The sequence below is a fragment of the Anguilla anguilla genome, chromosome 13 (assembly GCF_013347855.1).
Source record: "Anguilla anguilla isolate fAngAng1 chromosome 13, fAngAng1.pri, whole genome shotgun sequence".
NCBI classification, from domain to species: domain Eukaryota; kingdom Metazoa; phylum Chordata; class Actinopteri; order Anguilliformes; family Anguillidae; genus Anguilla; species Anguilla anguilla.
In genome coordinates this window covers 2,181,025-2,195,000 of record NC_049213.1, presented here as the reverse complement: position 1 = coordinate 2,195,000, position 13,976 = coordinate 2,181,025, and the positions used below count along the sequence as shown (strand labels likewise).

Below are 13,976 nucleotides of genomic sequence, written 5' to 3'. Positions count from 1 at the left end.
GCGTGTGTGTGTGTGTGAGAAAGAGTGTCTGCGTGCGTGTGTGTGTGTGTGTGTGTGTGAGAAAGAGTGTCTGCGTGTGTGTGTGTGTGTGTGTGTGTGTGTGTGTGTGTGTGTGTGTGTGTGTGTGTGTTCGCCCCTTCCTCAGCACATACTCTGTAGCAGTGTATCATGGGTACCCACTGTGTACACTGGTTTTTGTCAAAGCCAATATCCTGATCAATTAAAGTTGCTGAACATGCACTTTAAGTTATACCATAATTGAACTTATTTTAACACAATGCAGGTTTGGCTTGTTGCCATTTGCTGTCAGTAAACATTCATTTTACACAGAGGGTCTCACGTTTCTGCTCTCTCAGCAAATGGGACCCAACTGATTTCACCCGTCAGTTTGTAACTTAATCAATTAAAAATGGAAGCTCTGTCAACTAAAATGACATGCCTTACTGCATATAGAGGACTAAATGCAAGCAAGGTGGTCTGAGAGAAATTATGGGGATGAATATGGGACATTATTTTTTTAGGGCTTGCATAGCAATTTTGGGCATAATGGGGCTTTAAGAGGGTAAAATGTTCTTCAATAGATGAAGATAAAAGTATTAGAACTAGCAGCCCATTACAATACAGAGCGTGTTACTATGGTTGGAAGAAAAACCAGCACACACAGTGGGCGCCCGAGGACCAAGGCTGAGAAACACCTCTCTACACAGCACCCAGCTCAGGCCTGCTGCTCCATCCTCTGCACCACAGGCATGGCTTCTCTCTGGCCTCCCTGCATGAGCCACTGATACAGAATGCAGCCCCAGGGCGTGTCTACTGTCTTCCCAAAGTGGGCTCATGCCACACCCCCCCCCCCCCCTCATCTAACTTTACTACCTGTGACATCTCACATCATGTTTTAAACCTTAGTGCTAACCTACAGGGCAGTGAATGGAACAGCTCCACCAAAAGAGGGAGAGAAAGAACAAGAGAAAGAGAGACAGAGAGAGAAAGAGAGACAGAGAGATAGTGTGTGAGAGAGAGAAAGAAAGACAGAGAGATCTGGTGAGAGGGACAGAGAAAGAGAGAGATAGTGTGTGTTTGAGAGAGAGGTTGTGAGAGAGATAGAGAGAGACTCAAAGAAGAGTCCCCTCAGCCAGCTAGTCTTGAAGCTTAGTTCATTAACCCCTACTAACACAAAGCAGCCTCAAAACAGCAACATACAAACAATTAGAGTCAACCAAATTATAGCAAAACATAAAGAAAATTACATCACCTATTGGGACACACAAACAAAAACACAAAGCAAATTAGAATGCTATCGGGCCCTAAAAAGAGAGTACACTGTGGCAGATTACCTGACCACAGTGAAAGATTTAAAAACAAGGAAAATATTGACAAGATATAGACTCAGTGAACACAACCTGGCTATCGAGACAGGTAGACACCGGCAGACCTGGCTGCCCAGAGAGGACAGGTTGTGCTCACTTTGTGACACTGAAGAGGTGGAGACAGAGCTTCATTTCCTCACAAAATGTGAGAAACACAGAGAGACAAAATGAAAAAAATCTTCCCACAATTTGAGATACACTCAGAGACAGAGAAGCTGCCATTCCTTTTGGGAGAAAGAAGGGAATGTGTAGATTTGGCAGCACAATACATTGCCACTTGCCACAAACTGAGGGACAGGGAGTCACATTGACACCAGAAAAGTAATATTATTATAGTTCATTGACATTTTGTATGCGTTATGCTCTAGATGTAGAATTTTATTTCTGTGGATTGTCTGGATTTTATATTTTTTCTGTTTATTGTAGTTAAATTGTTATTGCCTGTCTGTTATATTTGTCATGTGAGTGAATGCTTTGGCAATGTAAGTGTACCCTTACCATGCCAATAAAGCTTATTGAATTGAATTGAATTGAATTGAATAGAGAGAGACTGATATAGTGAGAGAGAGAGAGAGACAGACAGAGATAGTGTGTGTTTGAGAGAGAGATAAAGAGAGACAGAGAGAGATGGTGAGAGAGGTAGTGAGACAAGGAGAGAGACAGTGAGAGAGAGGCAGAGAGAGATTTTTTACAGTCACTATCCTCCACTCCGAGCCTGATTCCCCAGCTTGCATTCATGCAGTATCAGCACAGGGAGTGCTTATCTAGGATCTGTATGGCCTTTCAAATCACACTGAATAAGGTCAGTGTATGAACTGGGGAAACGTGATACGAGGTCAGGACTCCTACTGAGGGATGGGCCCTGATCTCAGATCAGCTTCACGCTGCGGTTTATAATGGACGTGGTTAGGATGTGGACGGGGAACCCTGATCTCAGATCAGTTTCACGTTGCGGGCTGTACCCTACACCCCGGGCAGAACTCTCCAGTCTACAGCATATCAATCAGCTGAACGCACTTTGTTTTTCTCCTGCATTTCAGGATAAGCGCATCAAGGGCTAAATAAACGAGTGTGATGTAGTGTAATTAAAACAGCGTGACATACAGGCCCATGTAGGCATCTCCCCATCAGGAGCGGACCCGTTTCCCTCTCAAAGTTCCACGGGATTACCCAATCAGGGTCGAGGAGGGCTCGAGTCAGAAGAGGGAGAGCCCACCACATCAGAATGCTCGCTGCTGCTAACGCAATGAGCCACAAAACACTTTTCAGGGCAACTGCTTCAGCTCTCCAAGAGCATCGTTACAGAACGTAAGCATTTACAATGCAGATTTTCCAGCCCAAAAACATGTGTTCGGAGAGTCTGATGCCATAAATAATTCATATCACAGAATATTAATACAAATTACCACGCTAGTTTCTTTTTCCCCTCAGTGTGACTCCCTGAGGATTGTGGGTAAAAGCCTTGTGTAAAGAGCTCGCACAGAGTTCACACTGCAGGCTCCGAGGCAGAAAGCTGCACTCCACTCTTCCCTTGTGGCCCTGCTGCGATGAGAGACCCCTGTGAAGCCTTTCTGATGACCCTTTGCTGACCTTTACACCTCCCAGCCCACCCCACCTCCACCCAATACCTGTTTTGAAGCCTGTGAATAAGGTGCTGATAGCAGGTAGCAGGTTTTTTACCCACCCTGAGCCACAACGGAGTCTGTTTCCAATTCATTCCTCACCCTGAGCCAGAATGGAGTCTGTCTCCAATCGTTCCCTCACCCTGAGCCAGAATGCAGTCTGTTTCCAATTCTTTACTCACCCTGAGCCAGAATGGAGTCTGTTTCCAATTCGTTGCTCACTCTGAGCCAGAATGGAGTCTGTTTCCAATTCTTTAATTACCCTGAGCCAGAATGCAGTTTGTTTCCAATTCTTCACCCAATCTGAGTCAGAATGGAGACATTAAATTCAAGACTAAACATGGCCAATGTCCAAGCAAAATGGGGGTGAAGTCTCCTGCTACTGCAGGTTTCAAGGCCCAGCACTTGCCAGCAACTCCACACACCATAACGGACACGAGTAACCTGCTGAACCAAAAACCAAGGTCATAAATCAATAAATCAATCAGATTTGATTTATACAGCATATTTCACAAAGGACGCGTCGCAGGACGCCTCACAGTTTGCCCTGTAACGTGCCGTAGCAGACGAGCGCTGCTACACAAGCGCTCGCAGGCCTCACACTTAACGCCATCTCTCCACTGCCCTCAGCGCTCACGAGACTCCCCGTGGCTCCCGGGGGGACGGTGAGTGGATTGGCTGGACTCGCGCTGGAGCGTGAAAGCTCTCTAGCTCGCGTGCGGTCTCTGAATCCACACGCACAGGGGAGGGAGACTCCGGGGCAGCAGCTGAAGGTCGTTCGCCGCTCCGCTCCCTGTGGACCACGTCTTGCTGTCCTGCAAGGCATCATGGGATAGCCCTGCAACTGCCTCCCTCCAGCCAGTGAACGACTTGAAAGGACGCAGATAGTACTCAGCATCATAGAATAATAATAATATAGACAAGATTCAACTGTAATATGATTTTTTTTTTAAATAATATTCGAAATTTTGAAAATTAGCAAGTAAAGACTGCTATTTTTTGTTTGCCAATTTACTTGTGAAACATCGGCAAAAACTTAATTAGTCAAAAAAAAAAGGTTGAAGGCATTTATTAGATCCATTTACAGTAGGGCCTTTAAAAGAACGTGACAAAGGGAGGCACATGCCAAAATTGTCGGAACTTGCTGGACCAAATTGTTCAAATGATTGACCCATGTTTGACCTGTGACTGCTGGCAATTACAGCACCAACCTGTGTGTGGTATCCGAGCCGAGAGTGTTTTTGTCCAATTTAAATCAAGACTGCAGTCGAACGAGCACAATTTGCAGCAATGAACAACAGAGATCACAGAGTCAGAATTCCACACATAAGTGGACAGAAATATCAATAGACGTTTGAACGGAACATAAAAATTGACTTTATTGACCACAAAGTACCAAGCCTAGAGCCACAACAAAAGAATGAACAAATGTGGAAAAAACATAAAAATATAATAAATGCTACAATTTCCGAGCAAATAAAGTAAAAGCAATCTCCAAAAATGGTCAGAGAAAGAAAAACAACAAAAACATTTCTCAGGCACTGACCCGTATTTTCTCACTTAAGAATCACACTGAAATCACACGACAGAAAGCAAGACAGAACGAAACAGATAGAGTGAGTGTGTGTGTGTGTGAGAGAGAGAGAGAGAGAGAGAGACACTGATAGGGTAAAAAACGCGTCTCAATGAGCTGTTTTGAAAGAGTGGGTCACGCGATTGCGGGTGTTGTTCGTATTTAAATGCGGCTGCCCAGCTCTGTGTAAACCTGACTCCATAGCGACCAGAGAGGCGGAGCTTCCAGCACATGCCCGACAAACATCAGCCCCAGGCCAGCCTGCCTAGGGGCAGTCCGTTCAGAACTGAGCAAGAGAAAAGGGGGCTGGGGACATGAACCCAGGAAGAGCTCCCATCAGAGTCGGCCAAACCAATCACCACAACACACGCTTATACCGCCATTCATTCTCTCTCCAATCACCACAACACACACCTAATACCGCCATTCATTCTCTCTCCAATCACCACAACACACGCCTAATACCGCCATTCATTCTCTTACCAATCACAACACACGCCTAATACCGCCATTCATTCTCTCTCCAATCACCACAACACACGCCTAATATCGCCATTCATTCTCTCTCCAATCACCACTACACATGCCTAATACCGCCATTCATTCTCTCTCCAATCACCACTACACACGCCTAATACCGCCATTCATTCTCTCTCCAATCACCACAACACACGCCTAATACCGCCATTCATTCTCTTACCAATCACAACACACGCCTAATACCGCCATTCATTCTCTCTCCAATCACCACAACACACGCCTAATACCGCCATTCATTCTCTCTCCAATCACAACACACGCCTAATACCGCCATTCATTCTCTCTCCAATCACCACAACACACGCCTAATACCGCCATTCATTCTCTCTCCAATCACAACACAGGCCTAATACCGCCATTCATTCTCTCTCCAATCACAACACACGCCTAATACCGCCATTAATTCACTCTCCAATCACCACAACACACGCCTAATACCGCCATTCATTCTCTCTCCAAACACAACACATCTAATACCACCATTCATTCTCTCTCCAATCACCACAACACACACCTAATACCGCCATTCATTCTCTCTCCAATCACAACACACGCTTATACCGCCATTCATTCTCTCTCCAATCACCACAACACACACCTAATACCGCCATTCATTCTCTCTCCAATCACAACACACGCCTAATACCACCATTCATTCTCTCTCCAATCACAACACACACTTATACCGCCATTCATTCTCTCTCCAATCAGAACACAGGCCTAATATCGCCATTCATTCTCTCTCCAATCACCACAACACACATCTAATACCGCCATTCATTCTCTCTCCAATCACAACACACGCCTAATACCACCATTCATTCTCTCTCCAATCACCACTACACACACGCTTATACCTCCATTCAGTCTCTTTCCAATCGCCACAACCAAGACCTAATACCGCCATTCATTCTCTCTCCAATCACAACACACGCCTAATACCGCCATTCATTCTCTCTCCAATCACAACACACGCCTAATACCGCCATTCATTCTCTCTCCAATCACCACAACACACGCCTAATACCGCCATTCATTCTCTCTCCAATCACAACACACGCCTAATACCGCCATTCATTCTCTCTCCAATCACAACACACGCCTAATACCGCCATTCATTCTCTCTCCAATCACAACACACGCCTAATACCGCCATTCATTCTCTCTCCAATCACAACACACGCCTAATACCGCCATTCATTCTCTCTCCAATCACCACTACACATGCCTAATACCGCCATTCATTCTCTCTCCAATCACAACACATTTAATACCGCCATTCATTCTCTCTCCAATCACAACACATGCCTAATACCGCCATTCATTCTCTCTCCAATCACAACACATTTAATACCGCCATTCATTCTCTCTCCAATCACAACACATTTAATACCTCCATTCATTCTCTCTCCAATCACAACACACGCCTAATACCGCCATTCATTCTCTCTCCAATCACAACACACGCCTAATACCGCCATTCATTCTCTCTCCAATCACCACAACACACGCCTAATACCGCCATTCATTCTCTCTCCAATCACAACACACGCCTAATACCGCCATTCATTCTCTCTCCAATCACCACAACACACGCCTAATACCGCCATTCATCCTCTCTCCAATCACAACACACGCCTAATACCGCCATTCATTCTCTCTCCAATCACCACAACACACGCCTAACACCGCCATCCATTCTCTCTCCAATCACAACACACGCCTAATACCGCCATTCATTCTCTCTCCAATCACAACACACGCCTAATACTGCCATTCATTCTCTCTCCAATCACCACAACACACACCTAATACCGCCATTCAGTCTCTGTCCAATCACAACACACGCCTAATACCGCCATTCATTCTCTCTCCAATCACAACACACGCCTAATACCGCCATTCATTCTCTGTCCAATCACAACACACGCCTAATACCGCCATTCATTCTCTCTCCAATCACAACACACGCCTAATACCGCCATTCATTCTCTCTCCAATCACAACACACGCCTAATACCGCCATTCATTCTCTCTCCAATCACAACACTCGCCTAATACCGCCATTCATTCTTTCTCCAATCACCACAACACATGCCTAATACCGCCATTCATTCTCTCTCCAATCACCACAACACACGCCTAATACCGCCATTCATTCTCTCTCCAATCACAACACATGCCTAATACCGCCATTCATTCTCTCTCCAATCACAACACACGCCTAATACCGCCATTCATTCTCTCTCCAATCACCACAACACACATCTAATACCGCCATTCATTCTCTCTCCAATCACAACACACGCCTAATACCGCCATTCATTCTCTCTCCAATCACCACAACACTCGCCTAATACCGCCATTCATTCTCTGCCCGCTCAGCAAAGGGGCTTTTTATCGCAGTGAGCCCATGTGATCGCTCACACGGCAATATGGCCACCAAGGAGAGGGGAACAGAGGATGCCCTCTTCCACCGTCACATAAGGCTGTGTCCTGTGGGAGCACGGTTGCGTCGGAGGGAAAGCTTCGCCCAATCATAGAGCGGGATTTCTGCCTGGTAACTGCCCGGAGGAGAGGAGAGGGGCTAACTCCCCCCCCCCCCCCCCCACACAGCTGGAGCGCGGAGAAAATCCCCGTTTCTCATTCAAAGCGTCTGAATTAAAAACCAATAAGCAAAGATTATGACTCACTTCTCTTTGGCTGCCGCACACCTGAAAAAATACTTGTGGTTCTGCCAAACCAAAAAAATAAAAATAAAAAACATACTCTGAAACTCCCTCCTGATACAGATCGCCACCAATGATCGTACAGTCGGCCACAAGTAACCGACAGTGGGTTTAATGAAGAGCGTCTTTTAATTGGACATTTATCAACTATTTGCCAAGGAAAAGGGTTCCAGCTGGAGGGGCTCTCTCAGCAGATCCAGCCAGCGAGCTGCTTACCGGCTGACCGCAGGCCCGAGCAGCACGTTACCATGGACACCTCCTGCTCTGGAACGAGTACTTACGGACGAGTCGACTCAAGGTTACCCTGCAGCCAGCCTGCAGGAGGAGATTCGGCACCGAGACTGACAGATTTTCAGCTACTTTTGTCTCTGAAAATAAATAAAATAAATGTGTGTATTTTGCATCTCCCGGAGAGTGCAGAAATGAGAAACCCCCTTCTATAGAACGCCCACGTCAGCAGCTCCCGAATGGACTTTATTCTGCTTCATGCATCACGACAGAAATCTGTTCCCCTGACAGGACAGGACGCGCGAGAGAGAATTGGATTTGGATTCTGAAGCCGAGCCTCTTTCGAGGCACTTACTGTAGGCGTAGCGCCCGAGCTGCAGCACTTGCCTCCGTTTTTTTTCATGATTTACAATCAATTAACAACTAACATCTCTTCAGGAAAAAAAACAGCTTAGAAATGATCATTTATAATATACAGCATTTACAACAGAGCACTGGATGGAGTTCTTTTGTGGGAATTCCAGAAAAGGACAAAAATGGCACAAAAAAAGGCACAATTGCAAGCCACCGCAATAAAAGCCGTTTTAAGCGACTTGTTTTGTGTCCCATTCGTAGGCAATAATTCTGGAGCTGCAGCCACTTCTCCTGCTACTTTGACGGGTGCATTCCTCTGGTGCTCTGTGCTAGTTTTGGTAAATGCCACACATCATTTTGTGTTAGCCACGCTTGTTTAATTTCGGCTGAATTACACCAGCTTCCTTCTGCTGAGCATGAAGTGCCCTTCCCTTCACCCCCACCCCCCAGTGACAGAGCTGGCTGGAGAACCCCACCCCGGATTCTGCCACAAATTCTCCTTCACGGCTGCTGGGTGGCGCATTCGGATAAGGCACCATGATGTGTGCAATGGGAGACTGCATGGCCCAGAGTACGGGAGGGTTCGTTCGGTTAGCGGGCCGTGTCTGAATCGCGACCCTCGCTGATCGACCAGGCGCGCGCGGACCATGTGCAAAGCAGCGTGTGAAAGGCCTTCCTCTGACTCCTCAGCTCTAGTCTCAGGGTGCGAAAAGAAGCAGCTGGTGACACCATGTGTTTCGGGGGAGAACCAATCAGCAGTGGGGTTCGCTGCGGTTGCTGACAACTGGAAAATTAGGGTGGGAATTGGACATGCTCAGCCCCCCTTTAGGTGCTAAATTTAAGAAATGAGATTCTCCTGAACTTAGACTCCCCATTAACCTTGCGCTGACTAGAACACTCATGGATGCTGATACAATTCTAAAATACTCCAGCAGATTCCTGATGACACAGCAAACAAAACACACAATCACATGAAAAAAGAATGTGTTCTGAATACTGGTAAAAGTACACATTGCCACTGGTTGCCATATTGTACATTACCATTTTACCTTTTCACATTAAAAAAAAATGAACTACAGCAGGTCACCTCTCACATGCAGTAAAAGCTTGAGAACATTTTTCCTCCTGCTGAGGAGCCTAGTACTGAATCTGTCATTCCAAACCCCCTGTGATGAACTTCATCACAGCCCTGGCTCTCCTGTAATGGAGAGGCCAGCTCCACTCAGGCCCGGGTCAGTCCGGCAGGGCTTCCCTCTGCACTGCCCTCTCAGTGGAAACAGGAAGGGGAGAGATACTAAACTAAAAGGATGCATCATTTCAAACATCTCACTTCCCGTTTCCAGAGCTTAGGTCTTCATACACAGACAGTGTACTTCTTAGATATCAACCTTTATGACTGTAAGGACCTATGCATCTGTGTTATATTTTCTGTTTTAAAATGTTGTTTCAGGTGTTAAAACGTGCTGTAGAGGAAAAAGACAAAAGTATCTTCATCATGTTAACAATTTATTCCAGAAAAATAAAGGCTGACAGTGCCAAAAAATGTGCAAGTTCAAGAGAACTCTTAATAGATCTGTACTTACACTACATCTCAATACTAGTTGTACGTTAGTATTATTTAATCTCCCACGGTAGGTAGTAGTTTGTACCAGGGCATATATTTTGCTTGTACCAGCCAGAGCCAGTACGGTTTAGCAGACGTCGAACTTGAATGCCAGTCCACTTGATCCACGTAGTTAAGGGAACATGCCCCTCAAAATCACGGTTAACACAGGAACTGTCTCTAATGACAAGGGCGCTACTGCACCCCGGCAATATAATACCGAGCTTGCGATTTCAACGAGGAAAGGAGACTCGTTTAAGCCGGGGTCACAAACTCATTTCCTGGAGGGCCGGAGTGTGCGACGGCTGCGACGGCTGCCTTTCAGTCCTCAATCTGAGTCATTAATTAGCGCACGCGGCCGCACACCTGGTTTCCCAAGCCTAAACGGGCCGCTGATCGACAGGAAGCCACAGAAACGGGCAGGTACACGAGGTTCCCCGTCTCAGAAGGGGGGGGGGGGGGGGGGGGGTTTATAGCAGAACACGACTCACAGGCAGCTCTACGGCCGCGTCCGGTCGAGTCTGTCGATGACCCGCTCGCTGCGTCGGATGCTCTCTGAGATAATAAAGTTTGACGAGGGTAAACAGCCGACGAGGCGGCGGCATCAGCGCTGTTTCCTGAAAGCGCCGTAAATCGGCTTCCTCCCGACGACAGCGTAACGAAACGAAGCCGGCGGAGGAAGGGGACGGCGAGCCCGACTGTATGTCACGATACGTCACGACATGGATGAACTCACCCAGCCGAAGGATGCAGCCTCCTGCTTTGCAGCGGTGTGTCTGAAACGTGGAAAGCATTAAACATGCCCGTGCGCGTGTGGACATGTTCTTGCAATGAACGCTCCATCAGTTTTTATGGATAATTATTCTAAAGGCCGGAGAGACGCGCAGGAAACAGACAGAACGGCATAAATCAGAGATGCAATTCCCGCTAGTCGATAGACGGTTAGTTCTTTGGATCTTTTCTGAGCACGCCTGGGGATCTCCTGCCCTTTTTAAGCAAGAAACGTTGCCACAGCTAATGTCTCATAATCTGCCACACAGGCTGACACAAAGCATGCTGTCAAACTCCATAACCTTTTCACTGCGAGTGCTGTGCTTAATTAAAGTTCCCACAAAGCACTAAGAGTTTCTATCAAAACAATCTCACTCTTACGATTTTAGTATTTTCATGCCAATTTCCTTCAGTCTGTTAGTCATATGCAGATAATATGAAAACACAGCTCAATGGGGCCTAGCATGACCCCCCACTAAATGCATGCCTTACCAAAAATATTTAAAAATCGTTTTATTGAAAATTCAATTATTTTGAATGTGTAATGATTTCATGCGTATTTTAAAGTATACCATCGCCGAAATAAACCAGGGGTTTTTTAAACTGACAGTGGGGCCGCAGTGTGTATGTGGTTTTTGGGCCTACCGTAATTACAAGCCCTGAATAATAACGAGCTGTTAATTGGTCTTAATTAGACTCTTAATGACTAGCGAAGGATGATTTAGCCTCTTACGGTCACATTATGACAGAAATAGCAACGAATGCCTTGAAGCTGATGAATAAATATTACACATTTACAGAACTAAGGATATTATTTTCCGCAACGTCTAGTATGAGTCGACAAATGATTCTTTTATGAAGCGGACTGAACTTTGCATTGATCGCAGAACAGAGGCGAAATCACTGGGGTCCAATGACAGAGAAAACAACACTGAGCCAATCCTTCATTATGTGAGAATAAGTAAAAGCAGAAAATTATGTAAAAACTTAAATACACATTTTCAACAGCCTTAATATATCAGCGCAAGATATTTATTCATCCTTTATTTGAAGAGTGCAGTCACTTGAGACAGAAGCCTCATTTGCAAGAGATCCCTGTGTACATACATAAAACAGAAATAAAACAAATGTCAGCAAATTGACGAAAACAGCTGTGACAAAAACTAGCACGAACAATGGGTCCTCTGGGCCAAGTTTGAAAAAGCACAGAAAACCTATTCTAACAGCGCATTCAGAGATGACTAATAACTGAAGAAATTACTGCAAAGGGCAAAGTGATAACCAATTACACAGCATGTGTGTAAAATACATACAACTGCTGCTTACTTCCTCTGCAATAGTTCTGAAATGGTCAGTATTAAAGAAAGCCCATATTACTGCAGCTAATATGGACCGTGTACTGGACAGTACCTCCTTGTATCAGACATAACTACAGCACAGTCAGGCAGAAACCAGACTTAACCTAAGCTACAGATCCACCCGTCCTGTCCTAGGTTACTGTATTTCTCTTTCCAGTGAACTGTGTAACTACCCCGGCATTTCCTGTTAACTGTGTAACTACCCCGGCATTTCCTGTTAACTGTGTAACTACCCACGGCATTTCCTGTTAACTGTGTAACTACCCCGGCATTTCCTGTTAACTGTGTAACTACCCACGGCATTTCCTGTTAACTGTGTAACTACCCCGGCATTTCCTGTTAACTGTGTAACTACCCACGGCATTTCCTGTTAACTGTGTAACTACCCCGGCATTTCCTGTTAACTGTGTAACTACCCACAGCATTTCCTGTTAACTGTGTAACTATCCACGGCATTTCCTGTTAACTGTGTAACTACCCCGGCATTTCCTGTTAACTGTGTAACTACCCACGGCATTTCCTGTTAACTGTGTAACTACCCCGGCATTTCCTGTTAACTGTGTAACTACCCACAGCATTTCCTGTTAACTGTGTAGCTACCCACGGCATTTCCTGTTAGCTGTATAACCACCCTGGCATTTCTGTTTGTACTCACAGGCGCACATTGGCTTTGCGCCTCCCTTCTGTTGCTCTGATTTTGTTTGTGTGAAAGGGTTCTGGGAGACGGCACTCACCACGTAGAGCTGCTTCCACAGGACGGCCCACTCCTGCAGGGTGCAGGTCACCTCGGTGATGATGGGGTCTTCCAGGGGCACCACTGTCTCATACGGCCTGCGGACGTAAGACACACACGCCCAACGTTTCATTCCGGTCTCTCTCACACCGAACGGACGCTTAAAGCATATCAGAAATATGAAATATCTGAGATATCATTTAATGAGCACATTTACTGAACATGAACACTGCAGCCTCACATCGGCGCACGTATATCACTGGCGAGCAAGCAGCCCGTTAGGAACATCACCGCAGGTTCTACGGGCTGCGTCTGGCCACACACACAGATCCGGTGTTCCCTACACCCTCTCTGTCTCCAGGCTACGGGAGGATCTGGTCGGTAACGGGAGTTACCGATGCCGAGTGCAGTGCAGACAGTTAGTGTTGTCACTGGCCACGCCCACTTTCAGAAGACACAGCTCAGTGGAATGTTTAGCTTCAGTGGGAGGACAACCGAACCTTTACTGGTTAGAATACGGCTCGGAGTGTAGGGTGGGCCCACACCAGAGCCGGCCCATCCACCAGGCCATACAAAGGGCCATCCAGGGCCCTGGTGTGGCTAAGGGGCCCCGTGTGGGGTTTTTATTATTTCTCATTTTGGGGCCCATTTCCATGATCTCAGCTAGGGCCCCACAGGTACACGGGCCGGCTATGCAGAACCGGTGCTGATCCACCAGCAGGAGGATGTAAGTCAGAAGCACCTGACTTTGTGCTTTTACACACTCGCTATCCGATCCACATTCCTCCATATCCAAGAGCTTTACTTTTCTCTCCATGAACTATGACTGAATTCACTGAGGAGCCAACTTGTTTAAAATCTGTTAACAAGCCAAAATGATAGTCTAATAATCCCATCCCAAGGCTCCATCCACCCCTGATCATCTCTACAGTTCTGCAGAACCCACAGCCATCCCATACCCTTTATAATACCAGGACCCGATGCAGAACCAATGCATTTGCGCGCGAGGGGATGAGATCTGGATTAGCCTCTGGTGTCATTGCCCAGAGATGTCTCTCGCTGCGTAAGCTCTCGGCGGTTAGCCGCGCCTGACAGGCG

The 13,976-nt window shown here is 46.4% G+C and overlaps 1 protein-coding gene across 12 annotated transcripts in view; it reads right to left on the bottom strand.

The window, feature by feature from the left end:
* The window catches only part of dock3 (dedicator of cytokinesis 3), a 312,362-nt gene that overhangs the window by 156,675 nt on the left and 141,711 nt on the right, over nt 1-13,976 (bottom strand). For all 12 annotated transcript variants that reach the window (XM_035388217.1, XM_035388222.1, XM_035388223.1 and 9 more), the window contains exon 5: nt 12,880-12,976. In XM_035388217.1, coding sequence (XP_035244108.1) covers nt 12,880-12,976 — 97 coding nt within the window. The remainder of the gene's footprint in view (nt 1-12,879; nt 12,977-13,976) is intronic.